The sequence below is a fragment of the Filobasidium floriforme genome (genome assembly GCF_021052385.1).
Source record: "Filobasidium floriforme strain CBS 6241 chromosome Unknown HD553scaffold_6, whole genome shotgun sequence".
NCBI classification, from domain to species: domain Eukaryota; kingdom Fungi; phylum Basidiomycota; class Tremellomycetes; order Filobasidiales; family Filobasidiaceae; genus Filobasidium; species Filobasidium floriforme.
Window position 1 is genome coordinate 720959 of NW_025763627.1, and position 12912 is coordinate 733870.

Genomic DNA, 12912 nt, shown 5'->3' on the forward strand with positions numbered 1-12912 from the left:
ACTGCGCGCACATGAAAACATTGTTTCGGCTATCGCCATGAAGCACTAGCGACGTTTTACAATACGCTAGGCAGCTCGTGCAGTAAGAGAGAATGGCTCTGGTTGATTATCTCGCTGCTGAGCAGAGCCACATATTGGCATGAGGAACCGACTCAAGAACCAAGACCTCTCGCTGCGTATAGCACAAGACCTACTTCCTACATCCCGATGTATCGAATGTCAGCATGTGCCAAACTAAAGAGGAGGAACACCCGAGTTCTTCCTGTTGCGTGATCCGTCCACCTGGCATCAGAAGGCAAACAATAAATAATAGACAGTTCATTCGATCGCCTTCGCGAGAAGCCAGGTAGTGCGGCAAGAATGCTGACCAAATGCATGAATATTCGCTTCGAGTCTACTCGATAATGATCGTTCGTTATGAATGGTTCTCATACAAGAAACGGCTAGTGGTATCGAGGCGAAGCTCTAGTATGGCTTGCTTCTAGCCTGGCCCTGCGTAGAATATCGGGCTGGTTGACCCCCGCCAGAAGGCGCTGAAGGCAATCCCGCCGGTCGCATCGCTGCAGGACCTCTGGGCGCATTGGCTGGGGTTGCCGAAGGGTTCTGAGGAGGGATTGCCCCTGGGAGGGCAGCATTGGGCGAAGTCTGAAGGAGGAGCAAGACCAGGTCAGCTCGAAGGCTTTGATCAGTAGACTTCCTTTGACTTGCCATCCTGTTCATCATCATCATCGGATTGTACGCGCCGCCGGGCATGTTCATACCTGTGGCTTGACCGAGCCCACAGTCAGTAAGGGTTAGGCGCTACCGCATGCTTCGAAGTGTCCTCACCCATCATGTTGGGCATGGCACCAGCGGTCTGACCCGGACTGGCCCCTCCCATACCGCCCATTGCGCCCGCTTGGCCTATAGAGCGAAGGGTTGAAGTTCAGCACGGGACGGCGGTTTTGACCAGGTATGATATGCCCCGACTCACCCTGGTTCATCATGCCCATGTTCATCATAGGATTCATACCGTTCATACCTCCCATCATATCTGCATGAGCAAGCGCTTTAGCCCTTTCTAGGCTGAATGTCGCTCGATCACGTCAGTTGTCACTCACTCATCATCATTCGCTGATACATCATGGCCATCGCTTGGGGGTCAAATCCACCTGCGCCCATCATGCCCGGCATGCCCATCCCGCTCATGCCCATACCGCTCATCATGGGGTTCTGACCCATCGCTCCCCCAGCGTTCATGTTGTGATTGTATTTGCCAGACTGGGCGCCCTCGCCCATGTACGAGCCGATATGACGACGGTTGGTATCGCCTTGTTCTCGCTGGTGTTTGGGCTGAGCCTTTTTGACTTCGATCTGCAGATTGAGCCGGGTGATTAGTACCGATCACCACGCTTTGAAGGCTTTACCCGTCGCGGTGATGAACTGACCGGCTTGCCGTCGAGTTCCTGTCCCGTAGCGCCCATGGCCCTCTCGACTCCCTCGTCATCTTCGAAAGTGACGAAGCCGAACCCCTTGTTCCGGTTCGTCTCGCGATCAAACATGACGTGGGCGTCCATGACGGTGCCATAATCGGTAAAGAAGGCTTTCAAACTAGCATTTGTGACGGTAGGAGCCAGGCCGCCGACAAAGATCTTTTGGGACTTGATGTGTTCCGCTCGAGGGATCGCTCGTTTCGGATCAATCTGTAATGTGCGAAAGCACAACAACTCGTCTCGTCAGTATATCGTTGCCAAGCTTGCCTACGACCCCGTCATTGCTGTCACTCACAATCTTGCCATCCAAGACGTGCTCCTTGGCCATGACGGCATTGACCGAGGCCGGATCCTCGAAGGTCAAGAACGCGAATCCTCTCGACCTTCCCGAAGGGTCCCGCATAATGGAAGAAGATGCCACCCTGCCAAACTGGGAAAAGTAGCCCTGTAGGCTGTCTGAAGAAGCCGGGAAAGGTAACAAGTGAGCGTCTTGTGAGGAGAAGAGATAGATCGATCTGCGCTCACTGTCGTCCGTCTCCCAGTTGAGTCCTCCGATGAACATTTTGCTGCAACCCAAAGGAATAACATGGGCCAGGGCGAACGAGTGTGATGCAATTGGCAAAGATATAACCACCGGCGTTTCCATTGTACCATGCCAGTACGATTGTGGAGGACGTGTGGGGATACGGCCGACGTGAATATATCACACCGGAATATCATCCAGTGGATGAATCGGTTTCAAGGTCATCAGATTCATCGATTCCCATCCGGGGCCATATTCATCCGCAGTATAGGTAGAAGTGATAGTATTGATAGCAGATGGGCAGTATAGGATCGTTCGCCGTAGAATATTAGATGTAGAAGTAGTAGCAGTAGTAGTTATCGGTAGATATTGCAGGTATAAGGCGAACCGTAGCGTAAAGTGAGATATATTACGGGCAGTAGTTGTTTATTTCCGTAAATGCAGATACCGAAGTAGAGTATCCGAAAGAGTAATACGAGAACTATATCAGTCTTCCTAATCAAGATCTACGTCTGATAGCGTCCAGTCTAGATATAGCGGTCCATCCGAAAGGAAGAAAGCGTCCGCTCGAATCATCTGCGGTGAACCACCTCTTTCGCGGCGCCCACGCACTCCTGCATTTGACACGACGGCGCCGGTCGACTCGTAACGCAGCCGGGCCTGCGAGCGATCCACCTCCTCCCCGTCCCTCCCACGACCGGCCGTCCATCGACCCCGACGGGTAGCGAAAAGAACGGACCTGACCGATGTCGATCCCGATAGACCGCAGGACAAGGGGGGCAGGAACCGGGACTGTGGAATAGTAAACGATCGATAAGGAGCAAGACTCACCCTTCTTCATTTCCATCGCTGGTGGATCCTCCCCCTCTCCCCCTCCCGTCATCCCCATTGTACGCTCGGGCATAAGGAGCTCCACCTCCGGCCCCTTGTTGGCCCTGTTGATAGGCCTGGGGTTGATTCTGACTTTGGTTTTGGAACTGACTGTTATTGGATTGAAAAGTCGGGATGGGAGCGGGTTGTTGCTGTTGCTGTGTGCGGTGGTTCGGATTAGGTCGATGAGAAGCACAGACCATCAAGGACCAAAGGCAAAGAGGCAAGACAGAGCGAGCGAAAAGAATGATCGGAGGTGGGGTCAGATTGTCTTGACTCGGATTCGTTACCAGTAGGTACACTAGACTCACTTGACCTTGACCTTGACCTTGACCCTGGGCCTGCGTGGCTGATGTGGCCGCACCCGTGCCCGTCATCGACTCGTCCTCGTCACCGAGCGCGTTAGCCACGGCACCTTCGTCCCGTTCATCGTTAGCGTCCTTTTGAAAGTCCGGATCCAAGAGCTCGCCCGTGCCATCCTCGTGATCGATATCTGTCAAGGGGGCGAGGTACGACGAATTCTGGTCAGTCTGGGCGTGCGGACAAGCGGGTAGACCAAGAGAGGGGTCGCTAGAAGACGCCGAGATGGTTCGACTGACCACCGTACAACTCTAGGTCATCGTCTTCGTATTTGACTTGGGTGGACATGGGTGGTGTGATCTTTTGATTGTGTGTAGAGTGGGTGATCGTGACGGCGAGGCTTGTTTTTCAAGGCTGCTGCTGCTGTTGTGATGGTCGAGGACGAAGAAGAAGAAGAAGGGGGGAGTGCGAGTGCGAGGAGTGGAGTGGAGGGGAGGTGTACTCGTACAGGGTTTTCGGATCCGCCGGATGCCAGGCTGATTGATTACATAATCACAGGTGGGTGTGTTTCCCGATCCCCGGGTTTCGGTCCGGGGAATCCCCCCTCTCTCTCTCTCTCTCTAGCTCTCTCCCTTCGGCGTTGCGCAATCGTCGGTGGCGTTTCCTCCTCTCGATGCACTTATCGATCCATGATCCATGAGATCTCTTCTCTCTCGACGTCTCGATCGGCATCCCCCTCCTCCACTTTTCTGGATCTACTTTTTGCTGGCTAGCTTGCTGCTTGCTGCTGCTTTGCTGACTCGATCCTCAATGCTCTTCTTCGGCTTCGGTCTCGTCCGAACGCTAGCATCGTTTGCCCCGCATGCACACAACGACGATGATGATGAATACGGCATGGGATTCATATAGAAACAAAGTAGCTCAGACAGAGAGGTACTATAGGCCAGACGCACCATAACAGCGCACGGTCATAGTTGACCACGTCCGCCTCCCACACTCTGCCTATACGGAGAAGGACAGATCGACCGAAAGTCTCGGTAAAATCGGGCTTCGTCACGTTCACCATCGTCCAGCCTGATATCCAGCTTGGTCGTCCCGATAGCATTACCACCTACAGGCCTCAATCACGAAACTCCGTCAGACTTTCTCCCTGTTTGTCAGAGCGCTCAGAGCGGATGGAAACCCAGTCGTATCACCTAATTGAACCGATCACGAATACTAGGAAGCGCATACAACTCGCCAATCCGAAAGCCAGAAAAGGCCATCCGAAAAAGACAGGAATCCGTTGTCGACCATGCAGTCCGCTTCAAGTGCACCTCTGTCGTCCTCTGGCAGGACGCCCTTGCCTGTAGCTCAGCTGGCCGTCCTCATGATCGTCAGGCAAGTCGCGCAACCCCGCTTTTTGGATCTTGTATGATCGTAAGCTTTAGAGGGCAACGCACAAGCTGACCGGTGTGGACGATTATTCCTCCGGGGGCATGTCGGACTTGTAGGTTGGCTGAACCGAGTACGTCTTGCGCCCATCCTGCCTTCGCGCTCCGGCTGTTTCACACACAATGACTGTGACCCGAAACATGGATGGGAAACACGCTAAATCCACGCGTTTCACCCTGTGTGCCGCACTAGTCTCGTACACCTCCCTCTTTCCCTACATCAACCAGCAAGTCGGCGAACTTGGAATTGCCGAAAACGAAGACCGTGTGGGATACTACAGCGGAGTAGTCGAGGCCGTCTTTGCGGGCGTACAGGTTTTTACGGTATATAACTGGGCCACGCTGTCCGACAAGATCGGCCGGAAACCCGTCATCATGCTTGGCTTGATGGGCGTGGCCATCTCGAGCGCATTGTATGGATTCTCGACAAAGTACTGGCAGCTGATCGTCACTCGGAGTCTTTCCGGAGCCTTGAATGGTAATGTGGCCGTGCGTAAAAGCTTTCGAACGGACATCAGTGAGAGATGGTGGATGGCTGATGGCTGTCAACGGATCGGGTCGTTGATCCAGGTCGTTCGGGCTGCCGTATCAGAAATTACCGACGAGTCGAATGCTCCCGATGGTGAGTAGCATCGACGTCATCCTTCTTACTCTACTCATCAACGGTCTGGCCAGCTTTCGCGCTCTACGGTCTCGTATGGATATTGGGATCCGTCTTCGGTAACGCCATCGGTATGTTTCCCCTAGATTGGAAGCGAACGCGGCAAATCCCTTACTGATTTCAACGTCCTTGTATGCGTGAACTTTCGCCGTTCAGGAGGTTACCTGTCCCATCCGGTAGAACGGTATCCCCACCTGTTCGCAGTCGGCGGAAAGCTGGAAGAACATCCCTATCTCTTGCCTTGTCTCGTCACGACCGGTATCACGTTGGCTGGATTGCTATTCACGGCGCTTTTCATGAGAGGTCAGATCCAAAGTAGGACCATCGTCGTACGATGGCAAGGTAGAACTGAAGAAATCCCTTTTCTGTTCAGAAACTCACGCAGGGTTATTGTACCGTCAAAGCAAATCCGACAATCGACCTTCCGCGGCGACTTATAAACCGGTAGAATCGGATGAGACCAAGTTGGACTCCATGAACGGGGACGCTCAGGACGACGACGATGACACACGAACCCTTGTCGGGGACCCCGACTCGCCGACCCTCAAATCCCCCCGGTCGTTCTCGGATATATTAGACGGTTTCGACAAGCCAGGTGAAGAGGTGGACGACTGGGATCCAGACGATCAGGTGCATTGGGGATTGAAGGAGCTATTGAGCGTCAAATCAATCCAAAGGATGCTGTTGTCCCTATTCCTATTATCGTGAGTTCATCAACGTGCCCGATGCGTGAACCAGTGCTTTTGCTCACACTCCGGAATCCGCAGTTTTATTGGGGGTGGATGGGCAGCTTTGATCTTGCTGTACGCTTACACGCCTACTCGCTCTGGGTGAGTTTAGAGTCTGGTCACATAAGAGTTCTCGACTTCAACCCTAATCTGAACCTTCGCAGCGGTCTTGGGATGACTCCCAGTGCCATCGGCACGGCCTTGAGCATTCAAGGGTTATGGTCTGTTGTCTGTCAGCTCACTTTCTTGAGCAAGATGCAACGTAAATATGGCACGGTGCTCGCATTCCAGCGGTTGAATGCTGGCTGGGTGAGCGTTCGATGGCGTCATTGGGTGCGGGTCGTTGTTCTGACCAAGATTATCTTCTAGGTCTTGGTTTTCCTGACATTACCGTTGGTCCGGGTCGTCGCCGTCTTTTCGGAGGGTCAACATGCCGGAGAGAACGGCGAATCTCGAAGCTGGCTCATGTGGATCGCTTTGATGGCTTGGTTGGCATTGTCAACATTTATTGGTGAGAATCCTTGTTCAAGGCCCTTGAGGACGAAACGCTCAGACAATGTGTTGGTCCTGCACAGGCATGAGCCATTCCGTCAGCATGGTTGTGGTTCAGTTGGCGTGTCCCGACAAAAGGGCGATCGCGGGTTTGAATGGGGTCAGCACGTGTGTCCAATGTCTTTCCCGGGTCATCGGCCCCTGGTTGGTCAGTTCGGTAAGTCCCACCGGGCATACGTTTCACGAGGAGAGTACGACGGCCAAGATCATCGCGCTTCCAGGTTTTTGCACTATCAATCGATCAAAAGGTCTTGAATGGGAACCTCTGGTGGATCTTCATGGCGGTGATTTCGATCATCTCCGCATTCGTGTCTTTGCTCCTCGAGGACAAAAGCCGATCCGGTACAACCTTCGAGATGGGATCTCGAGTGTCAACCGCTTAGGTGAACCCGATCTCCCGTGAACCGGATTCGGCAGTGGCAGTGCTAACATTGGGATAGATGCACGATAGTTTGTAGAGCAAGCGTATGACGCGACTGAACGAGGTCTGAAAATACACTGTAGCGCATTCCAGAATCTAGTTGTAGCCTGACTTGTATCTTTAGGTCCTATAGCCTTCCATACATTATACATGCGGTGCAGGTTCGATCGTCGGTCATGGCCAACGTAACAAGGATGAAACGAAGCGCTTCCCGGGCTATCGGCCGGACGGACTCGGAAGCAAATTCGAGTAAACACTCGCCGAAGGGACATGTCTTCAAGCTTCTTCTAGCTTTCAACTTCTAGCTGCTCGTGACATGTGATCGATGGCGATGTTCCCTTTGCCTCGTAGCTGGTCATCTCCATCTACTCATCGCCGTAGCAATGACGATCTCTGACAAGCCCAAAGTTTACATGCCCTCGGCTTTCCATGAAGAGGTGAGCATCCAAGAGCACGAAACTACCGAGTCAGCTCATACTCACCCGTGATAGTAACACACTCTCAGGCGATCAAGTACGCACAGGAGAAATTCCATCTGTATCAGCCGGGAGACCTACCAGAGGAGCAGATCTTAGCACAGGTAGATGGCATCTGTAAGTCCCTATCCGAGATCACTTTGCTTTGTCGCAAAAGGGCGACGAGCTCACATCGTTGCAGTACTGAGACAGGGAGGTCTGACACGAGAACAGCTGCTATCCGCCCCAAAGCTGCGGTGTATCGCGCGGAATGGTACTGGCGTCGACTCGATCGACAAGGCTACCTGTTTAGAAAAGAAGACGGCAGTTCTCAACAATCCCGGGGGAAATGCGGTGCCGGTGGCTGAGGTATGCTCGCCTGTCCGACTGGTACAGCTTAATGCTGACACACTTTCATTTTCGTCTCCGCAGTTGGTGGTCGGGTTTGCTTTGACCCTACTTCGACGGATAGGCGAAATCAATACCCGTCTCAGAGCCGGGGAGACTATTCCCTCGATCACAGCCTTGGCTCCGGGACTTTATCGCAGAACGATTGGCCTGGTCGGTATGGGTGATATCGCCCGCGAGACGGCCAAGATGTTTCACTACGGGTTCAATTGCAAGATCATCGTCTTCTCCCCTACAACGCCCAAGAACCGCTGGACTTCAAGGTCGACTGTGGCGGGCGATTCCGTCATTCCCCATGAGCGGACATCAAGTCTAGAAGAGTTGCTGCCTCAAGTGGATGTGTTGTCGCTTCATTGCCCTTACACTCCTGCGACCCGACATATGATCGGTGAGCGTGAATTGGCGCTCTTCCGGCCATCGGCGGTGATCATCAATGCGGCTCGGGGCGGGATCATCGACGAGGACGCGTTGTACCGAGCGCTCGTCGACAAGACCATAGGAGGTGCCGGAATCGACGTATGGGAGCAGGAGCCCCCACCAAAAGAGCGATACGCCAAGTTGTGGGATTTGCCCAACGTCGTAGCCATGCCTCACTTCGGCGGCTCGACCGATGAGGTGACGAGGATAGGCTGCAGGATCGCAGTCGACGCGCTGTTTGATTACTTGGCCGACAAAGAAATTCGCAATAGGGTATACTGAAGATCTTTGGAGCCCGCGATGGTATCACCAAGGCTCAGTCTCACTTAGCGGATGACAAGGCGGCGGAATTACGACGATGGCGGCAATGCCGAGCCTCGTCGATCCGTTTGAGTCGTCCACTCTCTCAACATTTACACCAGTAACGTTGAAGGTGTACAACGGGGTGTACAAACGATGTACCGCCAGCATAATACAAAGGATCGTCTCGACAGTATGTGACAGTGCCATCTAGCCAAGTCACGATAATTTGCACGGTAATCGGTCATGATAAGCAGTCATGCACGGAGGAGACGAGGCGATGTGATCGAACGAAGCATGTATATTATTAATCGTTGCCCCATGCCACCCGTTGTAGGGTTTATTACAAAGCGGCTGTTTGACTGAGGCCTGATCATGATATGATGATCTCGCGAGAACATACCTCGAGACGAATAACATCCTAGATAGACCGGTCATCATATCGAGAACGGTAGGTCAGCGTGTCGCTCTCTGAAACCATGTCACACGAAATAGAGGAATGGGGCGAGATCAGACATCCAAGGAAGATAAAACCTCAAAACTGGCGTCACCTATGCTCCATCAACCCGGCCTGCCGCGCTCAGCTTGCACCCACACCGAACCGATCCGTCAAACCCCATCGCGAACGACGAGGGAGAATCGACCCGGCACAGGCGGAAGCGAGCGGCCCTCGACCCCTTTCGAATGGGTTCTAATCAATCTACTCGGGGGAAGGATGATGCGAAGTAGGGGAGAAGCATAGACCGGTTCCCAAGGAGGGATCCGACTTTCCGGCGAAAGAAAGGACTGGCGTTGTTCAGTGGAAACTGCGTATGGTTTGTACAAAGACGTTTTCATCCGTGAAGAGTAGGAGAATTGGGAATTGCAGACGGTAGGGCAAAGAGGTGACCGCTTACCTCTTCGCGGGACAATCCAGACTTCTTGCAAGAGGGATCCAAACGACATCCGATTAACACTGCTGTCCGTGGCCTGCCCGTGATGATCCTGCGAGCGACAAGGAAGAAAACGGTCACGGTAAGCGATCAATGTTCTCCGTTGTCGACTCGACAGAGCCCAGCACTGCGGAAGCGAGTATCAATATCGAAAGAAGGTGGATTATGATTCAGACAAAATAGCTGGCAAAAGCATTTATGTAAACTCGAACGGGACGGATCCCACTCGAGCCTTTCGCGACACTCCAGCGACGGAGGCGCTTGCTCTGTTTCGGCATGGTCGATGAGACGGGGAGAGAATAAATAGTTGGGTCATCATAAGAAGAAAGGGAGGGGGCGATGGAAATGGAAATTGCAATGTAGGCAAGAGGGGACGAAGGTTCGAGTCGTCCAAAACTCGCGATAAAGAAAGAAAACTTACTATTCCATGTTCCGTAGGGACTTGGCTTGTGACGGTCCCTACCTCGTCGGTGTGTTTAGATCAAGGAAAGTGTACATCATAAGGACGATGAGGTCGGCTGTGGTGAAGACCGGATTATATACGAGGAGGTAAGGCGAGTAGGTCTAGCAAATTTTGCGACGTGAGCTGGCTGGCGCGTGGAGGTGAACAGAATCTCTTCACAAAGTCACGTGATTGTGAGCCAGGGTGTCGATGCGCTTATGATGAGAGACACGCACCGGGGGACGCGCTTCTACCCCGTCATCGTTCAAGTTTTTCCCTTGAGACCCACCCGTTCGCGACCGAGCGCGGCTCCGGGGTCGATCCCCATATCGACAAATTACCCTCGAAAACATCGCAACGTTTGAACACGACCTGTTCGTCTCTTGTTTCACCTTCGCCGACTCCGCCCTCCATCGTCAACGTCGAGTTCTCAGCAAGATGGTAAGTACCGCCCGGATACTGGTCCAGGAAGCCGTACTGAGTAGCAAGCTGATATCGTTCGCTTCTCGCAGACCAAAGTACGTTTACCCTCCCTCTTGGCTATCGTGCCTACACTCCATGGCTATGGATGTGCTGACGGAAGGTCCTTTGATGTTTATCACTGATTGATCTGGTCATCCGACACACTTCGCTTTGCAACTCGTACGGAACTTCGACCGCGTAGGGAACACCCTCTTTCGGAAAGGCCCACTCCAAGTCGCACACTTTGTGCAGGAGGTGTGGACGAAGGAGCTTCCACAAGCAGAAGCAGTGCGTTAATGCCATGACGTGAATGTCGGGCTTGTGGGCTGACATCGGCTATAATCTCTTTCCGCCGGTTTTTCTTTTTGCAATTCTACTCGCGAACAGCACCTGTGCTCAGTGTGGATACCCCGCTGCCTCTGTCCGAAAGTACCAGTGGGGCATGAAGCAAGTATCCTCTTTGCAGCTTCATGGCGGTGGAGCATGTGATCGCTAACCGATCTTGTCATTCCGCAGGGCTATCCGACGAATGGGTGCCGGCTCCAAGCGTGCTTCTCACTTGAAGTCCGTTCATCAGCGATTCAAGAACGGCTTCCGGTAAGTCGTCTTTGATCACATGTGTTTGCTCGCCAACCTAAACAATTTCCACCCCTGTCTATACTAGTGAGGGAACTGTTGCTACCAAGAAGACCAAGAAGTCTTCCGAGTAGACTTGCGCTCTTCGCTCTCGAAGCAATTCTGATTGGCATTCCTTGTAAACGTCATATCAGTATGCGCTTTATTCCATCCGGAGTTACCCCAAAACGCAATCTCGCCTTGGCGACCAATGGCGTCGAAACAGGTTCTTGTTTCCACTGCTGTCGTACGATTCTGTTCGCGAATGTCAGACATTGCTATCAGACAACGCTGACGTCGATGCCGATTCCCAAGCTGGCAGAAGGCGTGCGGCTTCTATCAGCAATATTCGGATGTTCTTCCTCCCGGTTCTGGCCGCAGAGATGTACTTGTGTCGGTATTCGTCTAGATCTGTCTAGACAAGATCTTGCGAGAGCAACATCGCACTGGCCTTCTATCCGAGAAAGAGGCCATGGCGTCGGGACAATATGGGTCATGTTACGTTCAAGTAGAGAGCTGTTAGGGACGCGGTATTTTCCTTAGAGACGCGGTATTGCGGGGTAGCAGGCGTGAGAGGGAGGGGAATATTTCTTACGCAATTTCCCCACAAATCTTCTCTACCAAGTTCGCATTTTTACCCATGTTCGGGTACAGCTTTCACTGGCAAAGATGGCTTCTGAGGAGCGGATTTTTTTCATGGCTAGATACCTCAAGGTCTGAAGTCTCTCAAACTGCTTGCAAAACACAATTTGCCCAAAGTTTACCTCTCACATCATGCTCGCAACAGGAAGACTTGTACAGGAAAGTTCCCTTCGATAAATTACATCCGGAATTTTGCTTCCTTGTGCTCCTGTGCCACAGGAAATCCCGCGTCTCCCAGGAAAATACCGCGTCCCTAACAGTTCTTTTCAAGTACCCATATTCCATTGGCTGTTCCTACTAATCCAACAAGGTTCCAACAGAAGCATTCAGCAACTGACGAAAAGCGCAAACATCGCAGTATTCCTTGATCAAGGTCTTGGCTGGCATTGCACTCGGTAGGAAAGCCAGGACCGGGAATGTGCTGAGACTTAAATCGCCTGCCAAAGATGGCTCGCGGCTCGACCGTCTCCAAAGTGATCTTTGTTACGTTACAGCAAGGAAAGTCATTCTGCAAATCCTAAGGCAGCGCGTCATTCTTGAGGAGTACTAAAGACCTGTTTCGCGGGGTGTTCGATAATAATTACAACTGGACTCGTGGCGGTCACTCCTCTTTTATAGGCCACAAGGAGATCTTACATCTACACATATTTCATATTTCGTTCTCTGGGCTATCATTTGGCACTGTATAACTAGTTGTCTTGCCTCAGATATACTCTAAGATGGGAGTCTGTTCCAAAACCCAGGTATGGAATACAATCGAAATCTGTTAGGTGTTGAGAAGGCTCCAGGGAAGTCCAAAGACCGGCTCTATGGATGCCTGGGGGGGCATATCTAGGAGGAATGTAGAACGTAGGGTTAGGGTACATAGATGTAACATCAGATGAAGAAGTATATACTACAGACAGATGAAATGTAATATGTAGAGTCGGCGTGCCGTTGAGAACGTGAATGGTGCGCATGAAAACACCATTGGTTTGCTTCCGTTATTGAATGTGAATGTTAGACATCGACACGGTCGAGACGCAGGGCGCGCCGAGGCGCGTTTCGACGGGCCACCCCGAGGGCGGGCTCCGCCGTATTTGTTGTTTACATTCGAACATTGTATTATCACTAAAGACCGGATGCTGGGCATCCGTTATTACTATATAGATGTATACTCCTACCCTCGCCTCTCTCCCGCTCACTTGTCTGGCGGACCAGCCCGGGGCAGCAGCCCGGCGGACTCGCCGCCGTAACAGTGAACGTAATATCTGCCGTAAGCGGATAACGTGAACGTGAA

General features: G+C 52.4%; 5 protein-coding genes across 5 annotated transcripts; 3 read left to right on the top strand and 2 right to left on the bottom strand.

The window, feature by feature from the left end:
* Window positions 1-1373: 1373 nt before the first annotated feature.
* On the bottom strand, window positions 1374-2118 carry HD553DRAFT_269929 (uncharacterized protein; the record flags this gene model as incomplete). The annotated part of the gene is made up of 3 exons (XM_046177639.1): window positions 1374-1682; window positions 1768-1928; window positions 1998-2118. The coding sequence occupies 3 exons, from the start codon at window positions 2116-2118 to the stop codon at window positions 1374-1376; spliced, it is 591 nt and encodes a 196-aa protein (XP_046038174.1).
* HD553DRAFT_368196 (uncharacterized protein) lies at window positions 2067-3513 on the bottom strand (the record flags this gene model as incomplete). Its single annotated transcript, XM_046184135.1, has 5 exons — window positions 2067-2609; window positions 2735-2787; window positions 2827-3023; window positions 3177-3358; window positions 3465-3513. The coding sequence occupies 5 exons, from the start codon at window positions 3511-3513 to the stop codon at window positions 2491-2493; spliced, it is 600 nt and encodes a 199-aa protein (XP_046038175.1). The 3' UTR covers window positions 2067-2490.
* A 777-nt stretch (window positions 3514-4290) lies between these two features.
* Window positions 4291-7271, top strand: HD553DRAFT_198871 (putative MFS transporter). Its single transcript, XM_046177081.1, has 13 exons — window positions 4291-4545; window positions 4659-4672; window positions 4792-5087; window positions 5169-5220; window positions 5274-5330; window positions 5416-5562; window positions 5633-5963; window positions 6027-6089; window positions 6152-6296; window positions 6357-6498; window positions 6563-6696; window positions 6761-6922; window positions 6980-7271. Exons 1-12 carry the CDS (start codon window positions 4460-4462, stop codon window positions 6920-6922), a joined length of 1629 nt encoding a protein of 542 aa, XP_046038176.1. The 5' UTR covers window positions 4291-4459; the 3' UTR covers window positions 6980-7271.
* HD553DRAFT_308162 (putative phosphoglycerate dehydrogenase) lies at window positions 7113-8838 on the top strand. The gene is made up of 4 exons (XM_046179506.1): window positions 7113-7397; window positions 7466-7553; window positions 7618-7784; window positions 7848-8838. Exons 1-4 carry the CDS (start codon window positions 7344-7346, stop codon window positions 8520-8522), a joined length of 984 nt encoding a protein of 327 aa, XP_046038177.1. The 5' UTR covers window positions 7113-7343; the 3' UTR covers window positions 8523-8838.
* Window positions 8839-10252: 1414 nt separating this feature from the next.
* Window positions 10253-11062, top strand: HD553DRAFT_308174 (ribosomal protein L37e-domain-containing protein). Its single transcript, XM_046179507.1, has 5 exons — window positions 10253-10355; window positions 10427-10432; window positions 10579-10664; window positions 10764-10823; window positions 10893-11062. Exons 1-5 carry the CDS (start codon window positions 10353-10355, stop codon window positions 10975-10977), a joined length of 240 nt encoding a protein of 79 aa, XP_046038178.1. The 5' UTR covers window positions 10253-10352; the 3' UTR covers window positions 10978-11062.
* The last annotated feature ends 1850 nt before the right edge of the window (window positions 11063-12912 follow it).